General features: G+C 43.7%; 1 protein-coding gene and 1 pseudogene across 1 annotated transcript; both read left to right on the top strand.

Moving 5' to 3' along the window:
* The first annotated feature begins 1,321 nt into the window (after positions 1-1,321).
* On the top strand, positions 1,322-16,551 carry LOC148120873 (schlafen family member 9-like). The gene is given in 6 exon segments (XM_087910211.1): positions 1,322-1,454; positions 3,385-4,451; positions 8,519-8,671; positions 9,710-10,433; positions 10,603-11,180; positions 11,183-16,551. Coding segments are annotated over 5 exon segments (2,634 nt in total). The 5' UTR covers positions 1,322-1,454; positions 3,385-3,487; the 3' UTR covers positions 11,398-16,551.
* Positions 16,552-23,516: 6,965 nt separating this feature from the next.
* LOC146893225 (tudor domain-containing protein 7 pseudogene) lies at positions 23,517-26,330 on the top strand (annotated as a pseudogene).
* Positions 26,331-26,748: the final 418 nt, after the last annotated feature.

Below are 26,748 nucleotides of genomic sequence, written 5' to 3'. Positions count from 1 at the left end.
AAAGTTTGGGACCATGGAAAAACAGGTTATGAACTACAATGCATATGATGCCGCTGTGTTAACCATGTGTAATTAGTGTACATGAATTAGTAACACACAACATATAAAGATCTGCAAGTATGGGATTAAAGGCGTGGAGGCAGGCGGATCTCTGTGAGTTTGAGGCCAGCCTGGTCTACAAGAGCTAGTTCCAGGACAGGCTCCAAAGCTACAGAGAAACCCTGTCTCGAAAAACCAAAAAAAAATTGCAAGTATGAAGGGTTAACGATGGTTTGTTTTCCCCTGAGGACGGGGCTGAGATCCTTATAAAAAGCTCTACTCACTCTCCTAGACCAGCGTAAATCTGCGCTCCTGCCCAGGGCTTTCCATGGCAGAGAACTCAGTCATCAGGCAGAGGCAGCAGCTCAGGGCTGCAATCCTCTGGGCCAGGCCAGCAGTGAGGAGTTCCACCCAGGGCCCAGGCTGAGGGCTTAGCTGAAGAGAGAAGAGCAGCTGGACAGTCCAATCCAACAGTGAGCTCAACCTGGCAGAGTGCCAAAGACCTGCCCCCGACTAGAAAGAGTCCCACAGTTTCGTTTTCCCACAAAGCAGGTATTGGGAGGTAGAAGGGTTGCTTTAAACAGTTGACTGCGATCACCGCCAAACCCACGCGGGAGCAAGCCCTGCTTCACTGACCTTACAGGCAGCGGCCCAAACTACGGCTGGAACGCCACCCGACAAGCAGGATTTGCGCCAGAGGCCGAGTTCTGGAGGGAAAAGGTTCGTGCCTGTTTCCAAGTTCTCCTTTCCGAGGTGGCCAGGGGAAAAGGAGCAAGAGAACTGAGACCCTTCCCGCAGATCAGAAGCGGTGAGGGCCGGTGCGACCTTCGCGGGGACAGGGTCAGAGGGAAGCGGGAGGCAGAGGGAAGGGCCTGGGGAGAGCTCTTCTCCTCATGAATGAGTTCCTTCCCGTCTTGTGTCACTCTTATAGCATTTCATTAGATTCTAAATAGACTGATTGGTAGATGCAGACCGCTGGGCAGGTGACAGAGCGCTGGGAGAGAGGAAGAGCAGGGAGGAGGAAGAATGGCGGCGGAGACCAAAATAGGAACCAAAAACAAAAGGAACAATTCGAAAGCTCTATATGTGTCTAAAGCTTAGGACGATAAAGCTTAGTTCATTAAACACATTCTGAGTTTCAAGTTTCCCGGTATTTAGTAGACTTCTATTGGTCTCTCTTTTTCCGCGGCTTTGGCGGGAAGCGGAGCCAATCAGTGGAAAGGAAAGGCGGGACCTTAGTGCCAGCGGGGCCAAAGCGCGGGACCTAAATTGTAAGGCCAGGTTCCGGGTGCTTAGAGCCCTGCAGCTCTGCACCGCCACCACCAGGGTCTAGCCCGCCAAATCTGGGGCCTGGTGGCCTATTCAGCCCAGAAGCCAAGGTGACATCTGTGTGTCTCTCCTGCCTGAAGGCCCAGGTATTTTATCAGGCTCAGCAGCAAGTTCCATAAAAAGCATGAGAATGATAGGGGATGATCCTGGTGGGTGCGAGCCCTGCCAGGCTCTCACAGGGGAGGTGGGGAGGGCAAAGGAGAGTGGGACAGAGTCGGGGTGGAGGGGTGAGGGTGGGTCGGGACCACAGGCAGGCATGCACTCACACTCGAATGTACACGTGGGGCTCTGCACCAGGTTTCTGTGCTGGCAGAGCCAGTTACTGTTAACAGGTGTAAGTTAGTGCAAGTGCCTCAGGCCCACAGTTGCAGTTTGAAATTGTGTTGAAAGATTCTGCAGACGCGACTAAGCGGCCCCTGTAAAATACTGTCCTTAATTAACTTAGGCGTTAAGAGGCAGAAATAGAACCGTTACTATCTAACCCAGAGTTTATCATCTAGAAGCTATTGGAAAAGAGCCAAGGACCCTGTGATTTCAGTTTCCCGAATGCCACTTGTTCTACAGCCCTATTTCCTTTCTGTTCTGGTTCCCCAAAATAGTCAGTACCAGTATAGCTTTATTTTGTGTCATATGAGATTTTTAAGATTTTAATACCTAAAAGCTCTGCTATATGGAGCTGGATTATTTAATCTGTAGGCATATCTGTTGACTGAGTTAATTGAGAAGAACCATTCTAAAGAAGGGAGATACCATTTCCAGGCTGTGGTTCCTAGAGGAGACCACTGGCTGAGCACATGCTTTCCTTGGTCTTCCTGACTGTGGGTGGAGCCATGTTAAGTTCCAGCTGCCTTGACTTCCTGGCTCTGGTGATGCCTACTTGGAACCCTGCCTTCCTGAAGTGGCCTTTGTCTGGGCATTTTTATCACCGCGGCAGGGGAGTAACAAGACACAGGGCTTCTTTTCTCTGCAGTATCTCCCTGTGCGCACACCCTCCATCCCCATATCGCTGTGATGTCTCTTCACACTTCTCCCATTCTGTCGCCTACATTTCTCCTCCTGCCTTTTCCGCAAAGGGCTCTTTCCAGACAGGTGACTTTGTTCCCTAGCTGAAGAGGAAAAGGGAAGGCATTGGAAGAATCTCCCTCCTGCCTCCCCTAGAGCTACAAACCTAACCTCACTGCCAACGGTTTTCTCTTCTCTTTTTTTCTTCCAGAATCTGACCCACGATCTTGTCCAGACCTTGATTTTCAGGATTCTATTGTTTCAGTCACTCAGTCTCCTCCTCCTTCTTTAAGTTCTCAGCTCCCTACTGACTTTCTCTCATCCATGCTAAATATTGTCAAGCCTTTCCCATCTTAAAGAAAAAACAACCTTCAACTTCTCTTCCTCCATACAAATCTGCACCTCACTTAGGTATTTTAAGTATCCAGATAAATATAACAATAGTATGTTGTAAAGAATCTCTTAAAGAATCTCTGTACCAAAAGGTAGCTCCAAAATAACAATATGGAGAATTCTTATTAATTATGAATGCTCGGCCTTGACTTAGTCTTATTTTTAACTAGTTCTTATAACTTAATTTAACCAATTTCTATTACTCTGGTGTTTCCATGTGACTCATGGCTTTTACCTTTCCTCCTGCATAATCTCTCCTGCTCTTGTACCTCAAGGCTGATGGCTTCACCCTGACAATTCTAGTGAGTGGATGACATTATTAGCTCCTCCAGGGAGAATTATTAAATTACAGAGTAATAACCAAAATAGTTCAGACACCTCTTTAGTGTGTTTTTCCTCCTATAGCCCATATCTCATGTGATGGGAAGTTCTACTTTTAGTTCCCCTCAAAACAATTTTTGAAGAGAAAGGACTGTTTTTATCTTACTTGATATTTTACTGCTTTGACAGGATATGTTTGACTTAGACTAAATATTTTCCGTAAGTAGATTAATGAATTGTGTGCATGAGAGAATTAATCTTAATAAAGGTAAAACAGGTGTCTGGATTGTTTGACTGCAGGACCAACATGGAAAGAAATCTCTCCTTAGAGGTGATAAAGTCTCACCCAGACTTGGTCATCCGTGTAAGAGATGTAACTCTCGGCGAAAAAGAATGAAATAAAATGAACCAGGAGAAGAAAATGCTGGAGAAGACAAGAGTTACAGAGGCTGCCTATGCTCTGTTAAACTCCGGAGGAGGAGTGATTGAGATACAAATGGCCAACAAGAGTGAGCATCCCGTGGAGATGGGACAGGATTTGGAAGACTCTTTGAGAGCGCTTATCCAGTCTTCTGATCTGCACACTTTCTTTGAGACCCAGCAGTGTGGGAACTATTTTTACATTTTTGTTAAATCTTGGAGCTGTGGCCCTGAAGACAGTTCTGCTAAGCCTCGCGTTTGCACCCAAAACTCTTCCTTGTACCGTAGATCTGAAACTTCAGTGATTGCCATGAATTCAACAGAAGCATTCACATTTCTAAAGGGTAAGAAGAGTGTCGGATGTGGCCTAACTGATGGAGGAGCTCCACCTGTTAAAATTCCCAGAGTTATGCGTCAGAACAGCCTTGAATCAGATCCTGCTTTTGAAATTTTCCAAAGTGAGAAACTCGAATATGGTCAAATCTTGCCTTTTCCTGAATCTACACAAGTGGAGTTTAAAGAATTCTCTTCCAAAAATGCCCAAGACTCCATTAAAAGTAAAATTCCAAGGTATGTCTCTGCATTTGCAAACACCTGTGGAGGCTACGTTTTCATTGGAGTGGAGGACGAGAGTAGGAAGGTCCTGGGATGCCCAAAAGACAATGTTACCCGTGACTCTTTGGAAAGAGTGGCAAATGAAGTAATATCTAAGTTGCCAGTTTTCCATTTTTGCTCATCTGAAGAAAAGGTGTCTCACGAGACCAGAGTCATAGATGTGTTTCAGGAGGGGAATTTGTGTGGTTATCTCTGTGCGATCAAAGTGGGGGCTTTCTGCTGCGCGGTGTTCTCAGAAGCTCCCACCTCATGGATGGCAGACAAGGAGAAAGGAGTCATCTACAGACTGACTACTAAGGAGTGGGTGGGCATGATGGTGGCTGCTGATCCAGGTAAGAGGGGAGAGTTCTTCCTTCTCTGGTTTTTCTGACTCTTGAGTTCCTCTATATTGTTCACACTCTGAAAATCTGAGTTCATTACATCTACTGAAGTTGGGTCTTTATGCTTTTTGGATACAAGAAATTTAGGGTTGGAGAGATGGCTCAGAGGCTTACAATTATCGATAATGAGACCTGGTGTCCCTCTTCTGGCCTGCAGGCATACATGTTGGCAGAACACTATATATAGTCAATAAATAAATCTTTTCAAAATTGAATATGGAGTTCTTTTTTGTTTGTTTGTTTGTTTAGAGACAGGGTTTCTTTGTGTAATAGTCCTGGCTATCCTAGAGCTCACATTGTAGCCTAGGCTGTCCTTGAACTCACTGAGATCCACCAGCTTCTGCCTCCCAAGTGCTGGGATTAAAGATATGTGCCACCACAACCCGGATGAATATGGACTTCGTTTTTGGCACACACACATGTTCAGATGCCACAGTTCACACTTGGAGGCCAGAGACCAACATGAGTCACTTCTCCTTCCACCAAGTGTGTGCCAGATCAAACTCAGGTCATCAGGCCTGGAGGCAGGCACCTGTTTAGTTAGGGTTTCCATTGTTGTGAAGAGACACCATGACCAGAGTAACTCTTTTTTTTCTTAGGGGAGAGCATGAGTGTGGTCCCCACTACCACAAATTATGCAGTCCAGGGTCCCACATTTGGGGAAATCCCAGGCATCAGCATATCCAGAGTGCAATAGATAAGCCTTGGACTGATCATGGCAACTCTTATAAAGGAAAACATTTAATTGCAGTAGCTTGCTTACAGTTTCAGAGGTTCAGTCCATTATCATCATGATGGGATATGGCAGCATGCAGGCAGATGTTGTGCTGGAGAAATAAATGAGAAACCTACATCTTGCAGGCAAGAGGAAGTGATCTGAGAGACTGGGTAGTATCTTGAGCATATATGAGACCTCAAAGCCTGCCTCCACAGTGACACACTTCCCCCATCAAGAATACACATACTCCAACAAGGCCACACTTCCCAGAAGTGCCTCTCCCTTTGGGGATCATTTTCTTTAAACCACCACAGCACCTACCCACTGAGCCATCTCACCAGCACCATGAAAATGGAGTTTGTATTTACACCTCGCACTGTAATTTGCTGGGTCCTCATAACAATGGTCACCTGGTGCCAAAGTTTAGCAAAGTTTTTTTTAGCAAAGTTACCAACTCTGGGAGTCAGGAACCTGCACCAGATGTGGCGTATTTTGTTTGGACCTAATTGTTCTTTTTTGCTAAGTCTTCTTTGGCTAATAAGTCAGTCTTTTATGCTTCTATATGAATTTCAGGATTCTTTTTCTTAGTTCTGTGAAAAGCATTATTGGAATTTGATAGGGTTTGTATTGTCTCGGTAGACCGAGTTTAGTGACCGCCATTTCCATAGGAGGCTTTTCCTTCCGGTTTCTGCCTCAGTGTTTGAAAAAGTTTTCATCATAGAGGCCTCTTGCTTCCTTGGTTAGGTATGGTATGTTCTCGGGGATTTGTCTGGTTCGGTCATTACGGAGATTTTCCAGATCTGTTTCTCGGCAAGTTCTTTATTGGTATACAGGAAAGCTGCTGGGTTTGTCTGTGGGTTTTTATATCCTGCTACTTTGCTGAAAGTTATTAAATAGAAGAGCTCATAGGTAGAATCTTTACGGTCTTTATGTTTAAGGTCAGATCATGTGCAAATGGGCACGACTGACTTCTTTTCTATTTGTACACTTGCCTTGAATGAGAGTGTGCCCTCAATTTTGGAGGCAGAAATTTTTGCTCTGTGAAATGAAGCCAACTTGATCTTTTTAGTGTTTGGTTAAGTTTGGTTTTCAGGTTTGAGTTTATCATAGAAATTGTGCAGCTTTTTTTTTTTGTTTGTTTTGTCTTTTTATGGTTGTGCTACGCAGACAATAAGGATTTGCAGGGTAAATTAAGTGTCTCTTACCTTGTATTTCACAGAATAGTTTGAGGAACATTGCTGTTAATTCATCAGTGACAGTCTATTAGAAATCAACAATGAATCCATCCAGTTCTGGACTTTTCTTTGTTAGGATTCTCTTCATCTTCCTTTTGGGAAGGCACAGATGGGACTGTACTTCTGCCTCATCTCTCTGCAAAGAGACAGCACAATCTTCCTGGAAATGTGAGAAACTGCATTGAAATGAAAGGGATTTAGCTTCATTTTGGTGACTGCCGCTTCAGTGATCTTGGCTTAGTTTGGGTAGGTGATGTGTGTCCAGGGATTTCTCCTTTGATCCAAAACCATAGCTTCTTCACCTCTGTAGAATACAGGTTTTCAAAGTATTCCCTAATGATCCTCTGGATTTTAGTGATATCTGTGGTAATGTTATCTCCTCTCTTTCTCTAGTTGGTTAGGTAAGGGTTTATCATTCTTATCTATTTTTAAAAGGTCTGTTTTACTCATTCTTTTGATCATTTCTTTTCATTAAATTCTACCCTGGTAATTATTATTTCTTTCTATGTACTAATTCAGGGCTTGGATGGTTCTTGTTAGTTGAATTATTTCTCTGAGTTGAAATTCCATGATGTTTCTTACTTGAGGTGGCTATGGTTTTCCATGTAATTGTTCATAACTATAAACTCCACTATTAGATGTGCCTCTGATACATTCCAAATGTTCCTATAATTGCTGCTTTCATTTTCATTTGGTTATGTTAATTTCTGGGTTATAATGGATTAAGTAAAAATGCTGTGGATCCCTAAGTGGCTGCAGCAGCTGCACGCCCCCAAACGGCAGCAGTGGGCAGTGGATCCCAAGAGCAGCCAGTCCCAGGCAGGGGCAGTGCAGTTTCCCTAGTGGCTGCACCTGGCCATGAGGGGCAGTGAGTCCTACGAGGGGCACAGCACAAGTCCACACCGCAGGTCTCAAAAGGCAGCTTGTCCCAGGCAGGGAACCACATGGCGGGAGAAAGACAGAGATATGTTTAGGCACGCCATGCAGAGTGATGCAGAGTGAGGTTGGACATTTATTTTGTGGGTTTGGGAGGGGAAGGGGAGATGGAGAGAAGAGCAGAGAGAGAGGCAGAGAGAGAAACAGGAGGGGGAAAGGGGAGAAGTTGGGAGAAGGGAGAGAAGCTGCCAGAGAGAGAGAGAGAGAGAGAGAGAGAGAGAGAGGAGAGAGAGAGAGAGAGAGAGAGGAAGGAAGTCAGGCCGAAGCTGAAGATCAGCTTGCCTTGGCAAACCAGGGAGGGTAGTAAGTAGGCGTGGATTGTCTTTTAAAGGGACAGAGCAGACCATTACACTGGTTTCATCAATGACATGCTAGTCATTTATTGCTTAATCTCACTGTGTTCATAAAGTTTTGTAGGTCTTCTTGCTGATGGTTTATAGTTTTAATTAATTTTGGTAATGAGAAACAAGAGATTATTAGTTCTTTTTTGCTTTTTTGAGACAGGGTTTCTCTGTGCAATAGCCCTACTATCCTGGAACCTGCTCTGAAGACAAGGCTGGCCTCCAACTCACAAAGATCTGCCTGCCTCTGCCTCCCAGCTTGTGCTCTTGACCTCTGAACTGTCTCTCCAGTCCCAGACTTCCTTTTCTGAGTCTAGCTTCCTACTTCCTGAACTTTTTGGCACGTCAGTGCCCAGGCCTTCCTTGCCCAAGGTTTATCTTCCACAGCTGTCTCCTACCCTGGAACTGTGGCAGACCGACAACAGGATCCCTGATTTGAGATTGTTTCTTGCTATCAGGACCCCAGGGTAGCTTAGTACTAACCAGTGGGTTCTCTACCCAGCTGGCACCTAGTGAAGTGACAAAGTGGGCCTCCTCTCCACTGTTTACCCACGATGTCAGAGGAGTCACTGCCTCCCCAGAACCTTCCATTGGACTTGAAGCTTTTGAGGATTCTGATTTTGTCATGTGGTTGGAACTAGCCGGGTCTTCACCAGGGTTGTTTATATTACCTTCTGGATCAAGCTTCAGCTTCCCTTCTGTGTGGTTCTGGTCCTCTGCCAATTCTTCCCCTTTGGAATAGAGCCTGTGCTTTATATTCTGAATGGTTTCATTCACTGTGTCACACAGAGGCAGCTTCCAATCAGCCATCTTCCCTCGGTAACCTGTGTGAAGATTTTGAATGTCAGCTGAGTCTTTCCGACAGCCCTCCACACTGCAGACCAGTGTATTCTAAGAAAGGACTGGAGCATAAAGTCGACCTCCAAAAACATTTATTTCCAGGTATGAACAGCTAGTTTTTCCATTAGGAGAAAGAGACAAATCATTTAACACCTTTGCTCAAAGAGAAATCAAAGAGAATGCCTTGTGCGGCTTAATGATGTAAAACACTACAAACCTCTTGGGAATGAGGTACAGGTACTCTTAAAGTCATTGAGCATGGTACTAGCAAAATCTGATAGCTAAATATGCAGAGATCAAGGTCCCCACAGGAATTTAAAACAGCATTTCCAGGACTTGAGCATATGCATTTGAGTCAACGTCTCAAGGGTTCAGAACTCACTGAACCAGTACAGCCATCATAGAAGAATCTAATGTAACGATAACTGCACAGATTTTTCACCTTCCTTAGGCTTAGTAACTTTCACTTTGGTTGGCACAGACTTTTCTGCATGATAATGGGAGGGCCACATCATTCCATCAGCTTGGTGAAGTATGAGTTGCAGGGGATGTTTACAGATGGAATTTCCCTTAAGTTGTATTGCACATAGGAGCTTGGTTCCCTTTGGATTTGAAAATGTTTTATAACTTTAATTTTTTTATAACTTTAAATTTTGTTGAAACAGATTTTTTACATACAATATATTCTGATCACATTTTTTAACCCCCTGTTCCTCCCAGCTCAATACCTCCCTAGCCTCAAATCCACATTCTTTCTTCTCTCTCTCCCAGTGTAAACAAATAGGCAACTGAAACAAACAAAGCAGAATAGGGCAAAACAAACAGAAAATAAGAACAAGAAACACACAGAGAGAGAGACGGACAGACACACACATACATGCACACATGCCACACGCTCTCTGTCTCTCACACACACCATAAGAACACAAAATCAGAAACCATAATAAATAAGCAAAGACCTGTAAGATAAGAAATATATCCAGACAAAGCATATGAAGGAAAAAAAAAACTCCAAGAAATACCATTGAGTTTATTTTGTGTTGGTCATCTACGTAATTCTCTGTTTTAAACATAATATGTGAGTTGTAGAAGACGATACAAACACTTATTTGAAATCTTGTTTATTCTTCCAATGTCTAGTGTCACCAGGATGTTTGAAATACACTCCTGAATCTCTCTGGAAGGAGCTGTGCTCAGAGAATAAGGGACTGGAGGACTTATTAAGCCAGCAAATGCACTCTGTCCCCTATGGTCTGCTGATCCTCTCTAGAAGCTGGGCTGTGGACCTGAACTTGCAAGAGAGGCAGGGAGTCATCTGTGATGCTCTGCTGATTGCAGAGAATAGCCCTCCTACCCTCTACACCATCCTTGGGCAGCAGGAGGAGGGGGCACAGGACTACTGTACCCGCACTGCCTTTACTCTCAAGCAGAAGCTAGTGAACACTGGTGGCTACACTGGGAGGGTCTGCGTCATGACCAAGGTTCTCTGCCTGGAATCCAAGAGCAATGTAGAGACCAGTGAGAGGTCACCCTCTCCTATAGATTACCCACGCTCCTATAACCTTGCAAACACCCAGCAAATGGAAGCCTTGCTGCAGGCACTTGTAATTGTCTTGCTCAACTTCAGATCTTTCTTGAGTGACCAGCTTGGCTGTGAAATTTTGAATCTTCTCACAGCCCAACAGTATGAGATATTCTCAAAAAATCTCCGCAAAAATAAGAAACTGTTTGTGCATGGCTTGCCAGGGTCGGGCAAGACAGTCATGGCCATCAAGATCATGGAAAAGATCAGAAACACATTTCACTCTGAAACAGATAGAATTCTCTACATCTGTGAAAATCAGCGTTTGAGGGACTTTATCAGGTAAGTGTTGGGTCTTACATCTGTGTGTTATCAGTCTGGTCTTGAATATTTCTCTTAAGTGACCCTGATTCTTGGGAATTAGACAGTATAAGGACCTGTGAGAGCAGTGCTGTGTCACGGGGCATTGATGCAGTTAGAAAAATACCTAATGTCCTTTTCACTGTTACAGGGCAAAAAATATTTGCCAGGCAGTGACCCGGAAAACTTTCATGAAAAATGAGTTTCAGACAGACATGATCCAACACATCATTGTTGATGAAGCCCAGAATTTCCGCACTGAAGATGGGGACTGGTATAAGAAGGCAAAGCTCATCACTCAGAGAGAGAAAGATTGTCCTGGAATTCTCTGGATCTTTCTGGACTATTTTCAGACCAGCCACACGCAACAGACTGGCCTCCCATGGTTCTCACGCCAGTATCCAAAGGAAGAGCTCACAAGAGTGGTACGCAATGCTGATAAAATTGGTGAGTTCTTACAGAAGAAGTTACAGGAAATCAGAAATAACCCTCCATTCAGGATCCCTCCCGAGTCTCTGGAGATGCTCAATGAATTTACCTGGGCTCACGGTGTACCAGGCAGCTTTCAGCTCAGAGACTTGAGCTTGAGAGAGATGGTGAACTTTGTAGCAAATGAGTGCGACTCTTTCTTGAGGAATGGCTACTCTCCTCACGATATCGCTGTGCTTTTCAGCACGGAAGAGGAAACAAATAAATATAAAGTGAAGTTCCTGAAAGAAATGAGGAAGAGGAGAGTGTCTCAGATGATGTGTTTGTCTATTCTCTTGACATGTTTGACAGCATCCGCCGATTCTCAGGCCTGGAAAGAAGCATTGTGTTTGGCATTAACCCCCATTCAGTTGAACGGGACATTTCCTGCAACGTATTGCTCTGCTTGGCCTCCAGAGCAAGGAAACATCTGTATATTCTGATGTCTCCTGATCATTCTCCCTCTATCAGGATGTAGCTCAGTAGCTGAATGGGATGCATGAGGTCCTAGGTTTATTCTCTCGGCAAAACCTAGTCGAGGCTTCAGTACAAGAAGAAAGATAAAGATACAACAAAACTCTTGTCCCACAGTTTTAGAAAACGCTGCCAAAAACATTTAGTGGGCACTGAAACTCACTGTGGATCTGAGGCTGACAACAAAGCTGAAGAAAAGACTGGGACAACAATGTCATTTGACACATGCTGTGAAAATATTGAAACCCCAAGGATTGAAACTAGGTAGAATCTATGCAATATAGTAAGCCATATCTGATCTTTAAAACAGGCTTCGACTTTAAATTGATATATACATTTATGAAAATTTAATGCATTTACAAGTTTAAAGATAAAAACTGAAAACAATGGTCTCCAAAGAGAAAACCTGGGCCCACCCAGTTCTTTGCAGCACCAGCAGCGGAGGTGTAGGAGAGTCAACCCCGCAATTGTTACTATGGGAGAATGTCCCCGCTTCCCATTTGGTGGGCCCATCCTGCAGCTGCCCAGGCCCAGACCCAGAGTTATGCCTGGCCTGCTCCAACATCCATGATCTGCTGGAGCACAGTGAGGGGACCTGACCCACAGACCCAAAGCTGCAGGATCTCCACAGCACAGGGCAGCAGTGGGATGTTCAGGAGTATCACTCAGACTTTGACATCATAAGGGCCTCTTCCTTACAGAGATGCTGATTGGGAGTGGTGGAGTCTTTAGGGGACGTCCCTGTGGAGACTCTCAGGAAAGTCTCTCTAAGCATGTAAACAAAGCACAGTAGGAGCTGTAGGAGAGAAAAGGACTCATAGCTCACCCATCACAGCAACTTTGTCTTCTGATTAGAATGATTGAAGAGAATTGTGATTTCATAAACTGTGTGTTTATGCTAGGGTTATGGTATTGACCTGTTAATGTTTGTAGTTTATCATGAAGATGTTACTGATTAGAAAAAGATTAGAGCTTGTCTGAGAAAATTTTAATATGATATATCCTTATATAGGATGTGTTTAAAAGAACAAATTTGGATTTTGATTTTGTAGCTACAAACTGTTAAAGGTATAGTGAGGGTGATTTGAAGTAAATTGAGACCACTCCTCTTATGCCCTCTCCATGATCACAAGTTCCCCCAAGTTCCTGAAATGAGTTGAACACGCTGGGTATGACTGATGAGGGTATAGCAGTCACTGGCAACCGCATGGCTAATGACAGCTACTAGCCACATACCTCAACCACAACTCATGTATTTTTAACTATTTTACTCTTCAGTTCTGTGCTTTTTCTTGCCATAACCAATCAGGTTAAATGTCAGCTACCCCAAGACCCTCTGACAAGGCTGTTGCCCACAGGAGGTCCTTCTATATTTGTGTTGCTTTCATTGGTTAATAAAGAAACTGCTTTGGGCCTGGTGATAGGGCAGAACTTAGGTAGGCTGGGTGACAGAACTGAATTCTGGGAGGAAGAAAGCAGAGAGAGAGTCGTCATGTAGACACCAGGTCAGACATGCTAAATCTTTCCCGGTAAGCCACGACCTTGTGGTGAGCACAGATTAATAGAAATGGGTTAAATCAAGATGTGAGAGTTAGCCAATAGGAGGCTAGAGTTAATGGCCAAGCAGTGCTTTATTTAGTACAGTTTCTGTGTGATTATTTCTGGTGTAAGCTAGCTGGGCAGCTGAAACAAAGGGACGCTCTCTCCATCAACAATTGGCTGCCCAACGTGGCCACCTAACTCCACATAAAACCTGAGAGGGCTTGAAAAGGAATTCTAGACACAAATATAGAGTTTAACACAGCTTTTTGCTGTTTGCTGGTGGGGTGGCACAGAGAGATTTTCCTGACTCAGCAATAGCAGCAGAAAAAAAGCTGTGCCATTTTAAAACAGGGCTTCCTGGGCCCTGCCGTGGGTGCAAACTCCAGCTAGCGAGCATTTGTGGTCCTGGGTGTTTGTGTGCCCAGTCGGGGTCGGGAGGAAAGTAACTGAGACCATGCTTGTGAATCAGCTCTTCCTGCCTGGGCAGGAGGTGGGGGTCACATCTACTATGCTTGGGCCGGCAGGAGAGCATGGCAGATTCCCACTGCCATACAGAGAGACGTTTCCCGGCTGTGCAGTGCTCTGCATGACAGATTTGGTTGTAACTCAGATAAAAAGGGTTTACGTACTGCACACTCATTCTCTGGGTTGGAGTGCTGAGCGCAGCTCCTGCCTGGTGGCCCCAGAGCTAGTACTGGTGGTGCTTCCACCATTTTAAAGTTGGAGAGAGGCAGAGCCTACATCCAGAGCAGCTGCAACTAAGCTGCTTAGCATTTTAAAAGCTCTTCTAGACAATAAAGAATTACAGATTCACAATAGGACAGATTCAGACATAAGCAAGTTCTAAATGGGTCACAGCGTTGGATGGATGTACATAGGCTTGGGAGAAAGAAGAAAAAGAGTATAGAGTCATAAAATAAAGTTAATGCTTTTTTTTAAAAGAAGGGTAACGTCTTTAAAGAGACAGAGTACAGATAGTCATAGATTAAAAGAAGTAAAAAGAAATAAGGCACGTAAAAATGGAAAATTCACAGAGAATTGGATTATGTATATGATTGTGTTATTTTTGAATTTTTTGACTGTGAAGGAGCTAAGTACAGAAAGATATTTCATTATATGGGCTGCTAAGCTAAAGCAGCATGTATATTATAAAGGTATTATTCAGAATTTGGGTCTAAGGATATGATGCTTTGGAAAAGAGGTTCTTTTTTTGTTTTCACAGAAGATGAGAACCTGTGGATTGCTTCTAGACTAAAATGGTATGGTAGACCACGCCCTCCTGAACAGTTGCTGTAAACACCCTCAAAAAATTACTTCACTCAACTGCTGACTGAGATGAATCTAGCACACAGAATATACCATGAAGGACCTGATTAACAGTGCCTCCATACAGAAGGAAGAAGTTTGGAGAGAAATAACTATGTCCCTATTCCCAAATATTGTTTACAACTATTTGTTTGCATTTAAAGAGGGATATGATATAGATATGAATAATTTGTATTGATGTGAATCTTGGTTTACTGATACTAATTTAAGATCAACTTTGTTATATGCATATTTCTGATCTTGATTAAGGTATTGTGATTGTGTAGCTCATTTAGAAATATAGTATATAATTATGAAATATAGGTTGTTAATGGATAATCATCTATAATAGTCAAGTTTGTAGTCATGTTAGATATTCTAGATGTGCATAGATCTATTTCAGATAGGCATTTTTCATATCTTTCAAAGACTACAGAATATGGCATTAAAGATGTTTTAATAACTTAGGGCTTTTTATGACAATGAGACACATCTGCTCCTGGCAGCACCAGCTACTTCAAGAGGAAGACGGGCATTGAAGAGGCTCCTTATGGAGTTTGCTGGCCATTTGGGCAAGAAACTGCTCTTGCCTGGGCTGCTTCACTGGACATATAGTACCCACAGAGAGATGAGTGCTGAACTTGCCTAAAAGTGAGATAGTCCTTTGGTGTTCCTGCTTCATGAAAGAGTCTGCGAGACATTCTGCAGGACACAGAAGAAAGTGACTGAACTGTCTTTAAAATTTTCCTGCTTCATGGAAAAATCTGCAGGATACTATGGGCCTGTAGGCTGAAGATGGATGCCCCAACAATACAGAAGAACTTTGGGTAACCTGTCCAGGCAGTGAGATGTCTCTGTCATTTCTAGAATTTTGGAAGTTGCTTATGATACACTTCCTGTTTACTTAGGTCATATTATATCCTTCTGGAGTCTTTGATGGAGTTAAAGAATGGATAGTTATTATTATAGTTTTTCTTAGTTATGATAAAAGGTAAAGTAGATATAAATATTGTAACTGTAATTCTTCCTTGATAACTGTTTTTGTTGTATGTAAACTTACTATGTTAAAATAGAAGCCTTCCTTTTTGTTTAAACAGAAAAGCAGAAATGGTGTAGGAGGTTCTTCTGAATTTGTGTTGCTTTCATTGGTTAATAAAGAAACTGCTTTGGGCCTGGTGATAAGGTAGAATTTAGGTAGGTAGGGTGACAGAACTGAATTCCGGGAGGAAAAAAGCAGAGAGAGAGCCGCCATGGAGATGCCAGGTCAGACATGCTAAATCTTTCCCAGTAAGCCACGACCTCATAGTGTACAAAGATTAATAGAAATGGGTTAAGTCAAGATGTGAGAGTTAGCCAATAGGAAGCTTGAGCTAATGGCCAAGCAGTGTTTTGATTAGTACATTTTCTGGTGTAAGCTAGCCAGGCGACCAGAACAAGGGCCCCAGCTCCCTGTAACAGTCAACTTGTGGTTTTTCCTATATAAATGCTGACCTGTAAATGCTCAGCACTGCTCTCCTCCACCCACTGCACTGGAGTGTTGGACAGTAGACCAAGCTCAAGGTTGTAATAAACCTCTTTGTGTTTGCTTCAAATACCAGCTCTGTGGTGGTTTGTTTGGGGGTGCTGTGAGACTGGAACAATATCCTAGACCAGTTTAAGAAGGTGATCCCCACCCCTGGTCATTCTACACTCCTTTATTAGGAGACGTTATTGTAGCCATAGGAGTATCACAAAGAATTATCTGCTTGCATATCATTATCTAATGGCTGGTGAACTCTCTTGACAGAAAATTGGCTCAAAGGTACACAGAGCCCAGAGATGCACCCTCCCTTCACACTTTGTTTACAGAGGCTGGTAGTCATTGAGGGGTACGATCTTTCCCCCATGCAATCTAAGACAGAATGTATGTACCGGTGACAGGTAAGTCTGGAAAATGGGAGAAGGCTCTGAAGCCAGGCATAGTCATCTGTCTTTGAGCAGAAGCACAGGCTTCATTAAAATAAATTGAGAGGGAGGAACTGTGAGGGCCCTCAGATGTGAGTCCACTCCAGCTTGTCTAGAGGTCAGAGAGTTTGAGCTTATTTTGTTCTTTCAAGTTGTTGACAACAAGCGGCTACAAAACAAGAGGTCCTGACATAGGGTGGTTAATTAGTGTTTTGAGTACAGAGGTGTATCTGCTCCACCAGGACCAAAGGTTGGAGATGCTCTGTCTATTCCTTTTATCATGTTAATGAAGTCTGTTCCCTCCCCCTTCCCCTTTTGGATTTGGGTATATAAATGTGGAAAATAAAGGCAGTGGGTTCAATGCTTAGAGTGGGAAGTCCTTCTGTATATGTGTTGTTTTTATTGGTTAATGGATAAAGCTGCTTTGGCCTATGATGGGCAGAATAGAGCAAGGTTAGAATTCCAAGTAGATTGAGGAGAAAAGAAGGCAGGGTCAGGGAGATGGCATGTAGCCCCCCAAGGAGAAAGATGCCTGCCTGCAGGAACCTTACCTGTTAACCACGAGCCTCGTGGTAAAATACAAAATAATAGGAATGGGTCAATTTAAATGTAAGAGCTAGCTACAAATATGATTAAGCTATTGGCCAAACAGGGTTTTAATGAATATAGTTTCTGTGTGATTATTTCAGGTCCAGATGGTCAGGAATGAACAAATAGTCTCTGCCAACAGAATGGCACCAATGTGGCAGCTACATTCACATAAAACCTGAGAGAGCCTTAAAAAAATTCTAGACACACAAAAAAACAGAGTTTAGCACAGCTTCTTGGCAGTCACATTTTTCTTTCAGAGGGCTTATTTGCTCACGGCAAGCAGGGGCACTGCAGCTCCTTTAAGAGAGGTCTCCCTGCCTCAGCAATAGCAGCGAAGGCTGTGCGGCCTCTTTAGGGGAAGGCTTCCTGGTTTGTGCTAGTTGCATGAACAGCTCTGCCTCTTTCAGGAAGCTGAGCACTTAAATGGGTTCTGTGAGCAGTGTGTTACAAATTACTTAATGGTGACACAGACCCACTGCGACCCTGGAGCTGGTGTGGTGTGCATGGCTCTCACACATACTGTACTGGATGAAGCCAACAGGCAGGGCCGCAGAGTTGGTCCAAGGCATGTCTGCTTAGCATTAAAAAAAAAGCACTCTGGTCAAAAAATAATCACAATTACACATGCAATAGAGACAAATTCAGATGGAAAAGACCTCTAAATGGGTCACAGTGTTTGATAAAAAAAATGTGCATAGGCTTGAGAGAGAGAAGAAAAAGAGTATAGACAGTTCTAATATAAAGACTACAGATAGTTGTAGATTAAAGGAGTAAAGATAAATAAATATTAAGCTTGAAGAAAAAGTAATAAAGTAAGAAAAATAAGCCATGTAAAGATGGAATACACACAGAGTCTGGATTATGTATTTTGTGTTTTTTTTTAAATTTTTTGACTGTGAATAAGTACAGAGAGAGATTTGATGATTGGTGCTGCTAAGCTAAACTAACATATAAATATTTTAAAAGTATATTGACTTTGGGTCTAAGGATATGTTGCTTTGGAAGAGAAGTTCTGCTTTTATTTCCACAGGGGATGATAACCTGTGGATCCTTTCCAGACTAATGTGGTTTGATGAACCAAGATTTCCCGGAGAGGTCTCTGTGAAGCCCCAAAACACTTTGCCCAACAAAAAGCAGGAAGCAGTTTGGAGAGAACTATGTACAAATTCCAAAATATTGTTTATAAATGTTTGTTTTCATTTAAAGGGGAATATGCTAAAGAGATGAATACTTTACATTGGTATGAATCTTAGTCTATTGGTACAAATTTAAGGTCAATTTTGTTATATGTATATTTCTGCTTTTGAATAAGGTATTGTGTTTGTACAGCACATTTAAAAATGTAATGTATAATTAAGAAATACAGGTTAATAGATAGCTATAATAGTCAAGCTTGTATTCATGTTAGTTAGGTTTTATCCATCTACAGAGATATATTTCAGGTAGATTGGTATTCTTCAAATGTTACAAAGACATACAGATTATGGCAATAAAATGTTTTAAGAACTTAGATTTTTCTCAACAGTGAGATATGTCTACTTCTGTCAGCACCAGTTACTTCAGAGAGGTTGATGGGCATTGAAGAGCTCCTTATGGAGTTTGTTCACCATTTAGGCAAGAAACTGCTCTGGCCTGGACTGCTGATGGTATGCTGTATGAACTGGACACGCAGGACCCACAAAAAATGACTGCTAAACTTGTCTAAAGGTGAGACAGTCCTTCAAGAATCCTACTTATAGTCAAACATTTTGCAGGACACAGAAAAAAACCATCTGATGAACTTTGCTATTACAAGGCAAAACAGATCTTCAAATATTCTGTTTCAGAGGAATGTCTTCTGGAACTGTAGGCTGAAGATGGATGCTCCAATGTTACAAAAGAACTTTGGGTGACTGTTCACGCAGTGAGATGTCTCTGTCAATTCTCGAGTTTTGGAAGTTGCTTGCAATGCACTTCTTGTTAACTTAGGTAGTATTATATCCTTCTGGGGACTTTGATGGAGTTGAAGAATAGATAGTTATAGTTTTCCTTAGTTATAATGAAAGATAAAATAGATATAAATATTAGAACTAATTCTTGCTTGATACCTGTTTGAATATGTAATTTTACTATTTTAAAGTTAAAACCTTCCTTTTTATTTGGACAGAAAAGGGAAAATGGTATGGGAAGTCCTTCTGTATATGCATTGCTTTTATTGGTTAATGAGTAAAGCTGCTTTGGCCTATGATGGGCAGAATAGAACAAGGTGGGAATTCCAAGTAGATTGAGGAGAAAAGAAGGAGAGTGAGGGGGGCACCACGTAGCCGAAACGAAAAAGACACCCGCCTGCTGGAACCTTACCAGTAAACCATGAGCCTCGGGGTAAAATAAAAATAATAGGATCGGGTTAAAGATTTAAGAGCTAGCTAAAATACGCTTAAACTATAGGCCAAACAGTGTTTTAATTAATATAGTTTCTGTGTAATTATTTTGGGTTTGGGCGATTTAGAACAAACAGGCAACCTCTGCCTACAACTGCTCATTGAATTTCCCTGCCCATGCTGTTCCATTTTGTGTTTTGTCTCTTATTTTTCCTTTTTGTTCCTTTTTGTTTTATAATTCTAACCCTCATGCTCCTACCCTGGAATATGTGAATCTACTTGAGGCTGATCTTAGACACTCAGGCCTACTTTTTAGCTGGTTTTTATTAAGGGTTATAGAGACATGGGATTCCCCTCTGTATTTCCACTAGTTAATAAAGAAGCTGCTTTGGCCTGTGGCAGGGCAGAATAGAGCTAGGCAGGGAAAAACAAATTGAATGCAGGGAGAAAGAAGGCAGAGTCAGGAAACACCATGTAGCCGCTGAAGGGGAAAGACACCAGAACCCTGTCTGGTAAGCCACAGCCTAGTAGTAATACACAGATTAATAAAAAATGGGTTAATTCAAGATATAAGAGCTAGATAGGAATATGCCTAAGTCATTGGCCATGCAGTGTTGTAATTAATATAGTTTCTGTGTGAATATTCGGGTCTGGATGACTGGAACAAAAGAGCAGTCTCTGTGTACATCTTGGCAGCAGTGTGGCCAAACTGTTCTGGACCCATGTGGCTGAGATCTACTGGGCCCCATACTAGACACACCTGATCCCAAGGATGAAATGCCTACAATTCAGATCCAGAGACTCAGGCCATTAAAGGCAAGAGTTCAGTTAATAAATACAGAGAAATCAGGATGGTCCAGTATAGTGGGAAAAGAGTAAGGCATCGGGATCTTCCCTTCTGGGAGTGCTAAGAGAACTGGCCCATACAGTAAGACTAAGAAACTGCTCCCTAGAAGTTCTTTTTCTAAAATCAGGCATTTGGATCTGGGTCTCCATTCCTTGGGAGTCTGAGGAAAGTTCCTGCTTGATAAAGCTCTCATTCTTATTATCTCCAGCAAGAGGAACTTGTGGCCCTTCCATTAACACGTGACTGATGCCAATTGATAAGGTCAATGCTAGATTCCTTAAACTCTGATCTCAAGCCACACCCCAGTTCGCAGCCCCTTGTCTCTCCTTTAATCCTATATGCAACTCTACCATATAAAAGGAGCAATCTTTTTCCAATTAACACTGCTGTTAGCCATACAGATTTAACCTCAGATCATATCCATCTCTTCCTCCCCCTGTCCTCTGCTGACTCCACACATCCTCTTTGGCACTTGAACCTACCTGCTGCAGCAAAAGGGAACTTGGGTTTCAGGGTATCTCGTCAGCTTTCTTTGGCAGGAAAAAGGATGACATTCAGATATCCTTATTCAATCACAATTGTGGGTTGTTAAGAAATCACAAAAAGAGCAGGTAAGTGTGACTGAGCCACCCAAATGTGAGCCCACTTTCCCTAACACCCTGCCAGAGATCTCCATCTCCACCCATAGGCTTCAAGAATCTAGCTTAGTGTTGGCCCATGGATGCTGATGTAGGGATTATAAACTTGAGACATGTAGAAAAGACAGTGAATTGCAGGCCAGCCTAGATACACACCCAGACCCTGTCTGCCTCCCTCCCCTCTAAAATACTAAAACAGAACCTCAATCAAACTAAACAGTATCTAAAGAAGTCCTCAATTCTCCTGGTCCCTCCTGTCCACCACCCCCCTTATCATGCCTAAGCCGGCACCCGTGGTTCAGTCAACACATGTAACAGGGACAGAAGTCTCATCTCACACTAAAGTACCAAAGCACAGTACTCATGTCCCCAGGAAATTTGGACCACAAGGGGGATATAAAGCAGCCATATTAAAAGGAGTTTTGGGTTAGCCTAAGATACTGATTATCTCACTCCTAAACCTGAGGTTATGTTCAATTTTCAGTGGTTCAAAATTCACTTCTTTTAGGAATGTATCTGGGATAAAATCCTTAATAATAAACAGGACATGAGAACCACAAATCCAGGCATATAAATTCCTTAACCTCCCTACAGCTTTAGGTATGGTTTACAAGTCAGATTCCCCACTGGCTGGTGGTGGTCATGCCTTTAATCCCAGCACTCCTGAGGCAGAAGCAAGTGGATCTCTGTGAGTTCAAGGCCAGCCAGCCTGGTCCTTAGAACAAGTTTCAGGACAGGCAAGGCTACACAGAGAAACCCTGTCTAGACAAACAGAAGTTGTTCAAGGTTCTGTTATTTAGTCCTGGGCACTAGGACATTTTTATTATTTGAATCAGTGACTCCTATTTCTTGAAACCTATAGGGTTCTAGAACAAGGGGCAGGTAAACAGAGTTTCTTTGTCATGCTTTACACAAAGTGGAGAGTCGGGAATGTCAAGGTCATGGGCAAATATAGTTTTACTTGGATGAGGAAAGTAGGCTCAAGTGGAGGTGAGCTGAAGTCTGTCCCATCTCATGGCTGTGAGTAGTGAACAGACTTGTGAATTGGGAGTAATTAGCTGAAGACTGTTCTTTGGGGGCAGTGTGTACTTTCCTACTGCAATCAAATGGAAGGCAATGGTGGAGCATGTGCCTTTAATCCCAGCACTAGGGGGCAGAGGCAGGAGGATCTCTGTGAGTTTGAGGTCAGCCTAGTCTACAGAGTGAGTTCCAGGACTGTCTCCAAAGGTACACAGAGAAGCCCTGCCTCAGATTAAAAAGGAGGAGGAGGAGGAGGAGCCCAGAAAAGGTTAACCTGATGCATATTAATGATGTGTGCAGTTGTTTTGGAGCTGCATGATAATTCGGCTTTAAATATTAAGCAGTTTATACAAATGACTAATTGAGTATTTTTACACAGAGAACACATATTTTCAATGTGTCTCTGCTCATTGTATTAATCTTCTAGAATCTATAATCACAGCAAGAACATTTTTCTCTGCAACTCTCTACTATTTAATCAAGTCCTCACAAAGGCACTCTTCAAAATGACAGAGCAAAGCACCAACATAGCTGTGTTTAAGGCTCTCTGTTTGTGCTTTTCATTTCAGTCCTAGGAAACCCCTTCTAGGAGGGGGTGTTACTCCCGTCTCAGTGATGCGGAGGCTGACCCGTGGAGATCGGAAGCCAGCAGCATAGGGGAGAGAGAAGCTTCTTGGCAGTTGCTGACCATTGCTTTCTCAACAAGCAGAGGTGGTAAAAATTAGTTTAGGGTGTAGGAATGACTCTGAGAATCCCACAGTATATTTAGAGCATGTCCAAAGAGAAACTTTTGGCAGGAGTTGGGGGGTGGGGGGAGATGCTCCTCTGTGTAGTTCCAACTGTCCCAGCACATGGGAGGCAGAGGTAGGCAAATCTGTGAGTTGAGGTTAACCTGGCCTATATAATGAGTTGCAGGAATCCAGGGCTACATAAGAGATCCTGTCTCAAACTGACCCCCACCAAAGGAAGAAGCAATTATTAGCCTAGCATGGTGGCACACACATTTAATCCTAGCACTTGGGAGGTAGAGGCAGGTAAAGCTCTGTGAGTTTGAGGCCAGCCTTATCTACAAAAAGTAGTACAAAGTGAGTTCCAGGGCAGCTAGGGATACACAGAGAAACCCTATCTCAAAAGAAAAAAACAGATGATATACACTAATAATCCCAGAAAAACAGTTAATAACATGAATAACCTGATGAGGTTTGGGGCGATTTTTCAGACCTTCTCACTTGGTCAAGGCTGGCCTTGAACTTTCAAGAGCTGAACGCCAGGTGTCTGCCGCTTCCTCTGACCTATTTCTGTTGGACATAACTGCTGAGCCAGCATGTGGGAGTCAGTCCCTGCTACCCGAGTACAGACATAAAAAGCATGTGTTGCCACCAATGTCCTAAGGAAGGCATATTCTATCCCTATTGTATCTGTGGCTCTTCTTAGTGAGAAACCTATGGGCTTCCCTTCCTCCCACATTTAGACACCATCCTCATTCAACATAAAGTTCCATATCGTTGAGAAAATAAGCACTATTTACAGTTCTGGGTCTGAAGTATTTTATTCACCATGACGATTTTTCCAGTTCTTTTTTCCCTTCCTGCAAATGACATTTCATTTTTTATTACACCTGAATGACATTCCATAATGTATGTGTAAGTATATGTATAATACAGATATATAACAAACCAATACATATTTGGCAACATGTAGAGATGCTAACTGACATTTCAGTGATTTAGGAAAAAGAAAATGTCAAGTGTTGGAAACCTGTCCATCAGGTGCACATGGTCACCTGGACACAAGTTTGCGTTGGTAGATCAAGCTGAGATTCAAGGCCTTGGGCACCATTTCCTTGAGGGCCCAGCAGCGCAGGAACATTCCGGTGATGGAAAATCCAGAAGATGACAGGATGCAGGCAGCATTGCTGCGGTCACTACAGGTGTGTAGCCAGTGATCCAACCCTGCCTATGAAATTATCAGTTACTCTACCTACAGGTGTTTAGGTTAGGGAGGAGCACATGGCAGGATGCAGAAGCCTCGATTCTGCTCCCTTCACCTTCAACTGGGGTGTCCTAGGCAAGGGTGCTAGAGTCACCTACAGGCTCTTTTACCTGCCTGAGGTTCATGGTGGAGAGGCACCCACAGCTGGGGTGTCTGAAGACCCTCTCTCCTGCCTCCTGGCCTCCCTTCTCTCATCTTTGCCTAAGCTCTTGCCTCCTCCTCACTCCATTTTTTTTCTCACCTCTCCTCTCAACTCTACAGCCCCTCCTTTCTGCTCACACCTGGTTTGTGGTTCTTAAATGCTGTGAGTTAGAGACAGGGCACAAAGAAAATGTGGTAGATGATTCTTGTCTGCCTAGGGTGGTTCTTGGAGACTCCCACAGAACCCTATCTTCCCAAAGAGCTAGGAGATGCAGCTTGCACCTTATGAGCCAGCATTCCACTCTGCCTCCCCTGGATCAGCCCCCCTCTCCATGCTCCTTCCCTGCAAGGCTGTGACAGGTGTTCTTTCCTGTCCCTAGTGTCACCTGCTCTGTCTGAGCACAGAGACAGCACCTTTACCATGAGGATTCTGGTGAAGTAGTGAAGGCTGAGTTCAAGTCTAGGAGCCCAGTTCTTCAATTTTGACAGGTTGAGTGATGGTCACAGAAAGGGATCAAAGAGCTTAGAGTTCTCACACTTCCTGGTTTGATGCTGACCAATGAAACATGGGTTCTCCAAAACTGAAATCAGTACCAAGAGAGGAGGAATCCGCCCACACCACAAAGGTCCTCAGAGTGGAAAATCTAGAGCGACCACAAGCCCTGTTGCTTGGCATTCTCAAATCCAGTTGCGTAAATCTGGTGATGGCCACCAAGCCCTTGCTATGGAACTCTATCTCAATTTTCCTGCTACATCCAGCAGGTGTCCACAGCTCAGCCAGCTCACAGTAGGCTTCACTGAAGCAACTTTTAGGAAAGTGAGACATACTCCATGGTAGGATCTGAAGTATAATTGCAATCCTAATTATTCTTAACAATGAAAACCTGGAGTCAGATATTGAGGGTGAAAGAAGAGTAAAGCATACGGATTGAACCCACACTTCTGCTCTGTCCTTCAAGCTACAACATGCAAACTAGCAGGGCTGGAGATTCTGAACGATGACCCTGACCCTGTGATGGTGGTCGATCATTAACATGTGGGAAGATCATTGCCGTGGAGATACTTGACAAGTCAGACATCCCCCTGATGGCTCTGTATGACACCTCAAAAGATGATATCAATATCAACACCACCTGCCTGAAGGCCATCTGTGACAAATCTCTAGAAGTTCATCTCCAGGCAGATGCCATGTACACAAATGTCAAAGTGACTAACATTTGCTGATGGAACACTCTACTGCCAGATGCCATGCAAGGGTCTGACCAAGCTCAATGAGCTTCTGCATAAGACGGAAGACTACTTCCACTGCAAGCACTTGACCTCTGAGTACTTCATCTTGCTAGCCTTCTCTGGGAAGATCTGCCTCTTTCATTGCAAAGGAAAATGGTTATGAGTGGAGATCATGAACGTTCACAGCAGCCAGGCACTCGATGCTCAGTTTCTGGACACTGGCAATGTGACATCCATAAAAGAATTGGAACTCAAGAGAAATCACCCCTCAGACCTGCAGGAAATGCTTGCCATACCTCCTTAGGCTATAAAGTGCTGCTTGGCTGATCTTCTGCAGTCCATTGGCATGGGACTCTAGAGGTTGTTCTTTGGTTAAGAGATTCTGTTTTGAATTGTGTGGACTGTAGTATTAAGGTCACAAAGTGGATGAAACCAAGGGGTCGCATATGTGTACTTGTTTACTCCTAAGAACTTCCCAGACCCTCACCGCAACATTAACCGGCAGATCACAAATGCAGACCTATGGAAGCATCAGAAAGATGTGTTTCTGAGTGTCGTGTCTGGTGCAGGAAGCTTGCCTGGCAGCAGGAACGGCAGCACACCTGTACCGGGCCACCCTGGAGAGAGTCTCAGAAAGAGCCACCCAGAGGTCAACAGGAAGCCTGTGCTGGACCCACACCAGCTCATTCTCCTTGGAGGAACAGCCAGCTCCAGTCCATTTGTCAAAGTCAGGAAAACACATGGATGTGTATGTGCCCGTGGCTTGTCACCCAGACCATTTTGTCATCCAGCCTTGGCAGGAGATCCATAAGCTGGAAGTGATGACGGAAGAGATGATCCTGTACTACAGCATATCTGAGGAGAGCTACGTAACAGTAGAGAGAGACCAAGTGTATGCTGCCGAAGTGGAGAATACATGGTACAGGGTGCTATTAAAAGGGATCCTGACCAATGGGCTGGTGTCTGTGTATGAGCCGGACTATGGCAAGCATGAGCTAGTCAACATAAAGAAAATGCAGCCCCTAGTGGATGTGTTCTGGAAGCTGCCATTCCAGGCGGTCACCACTCAGCTTGCAGTAGTGAAGTGCAGCCAGTGGTCAGAGGAGGTTTCGATGGTGTTCTGAAATCATGTAGGGAATAAACCCCTGGTGGCATTGGTACAGAAAGTTATTGAACACATTAACCCTTGGGACCTTGGGACCGGAAAATAGTGGTCTTTCTAGTAGATACACCACTGCCAGACACTGACACCTGGATTCACGACTTTATGTCACAGTATGTGGTGGTCTGCAGTCGCCAACAAGGCCTGAGCCAGAGACCTCCATGAGGGCAGACCCTAGTCAGGGACATCTGGGGGAACAGGCTTGAACCAGTGGCCTCTGCTGGAATAGGCCTGAGCCAGTGACCTTAGCTAGAGCATGCCCAAACCTGCAACCTCTGCCAGAGTAGGCCCAAGGTGGTGATGTCAGTGAGAGCAGCCTCAAGTAAGCAACCTCCATGGGAGCAGGCTCAAATGACCCTGGGATTTCAAAGTAAGTCTTTGGTACACGGAGTGACTTCTGGGGTGACTGGTTTGTGGCCCCTGACTGCTAGTTTCTACTAGCAGTAGAAACCATCTGAGGCTTGCATCCACTCGCACCTGGAGAATTGGTCACCAGAGACACAGCCCCAACTACACCAATCAGAGGAAAAGATGGGTAGGCAAGGTAAAAACAATACCACAAAGAGCAACACGACACCAACAA

The sequence above is a fragment of the Myodes glareolus genome, chromosome 9 (assembly GCF_982192425.1).
Source record: "Myodes glareolus chromosome 9, mMyoGla1.1, whole genome shotgun sequence".
Classification (NCBI taxonomy): Eukaryota; Metazoa; Chordata; class Mammalia; order Rodentia; family Cricetidae; genus Myodes; species Myodes glareolus.
The sequence above is the reverse complement of the archived record's forward strand: the minus strand, read 5'-3'. Positions and strand labels throughout refer to the sequence as shown.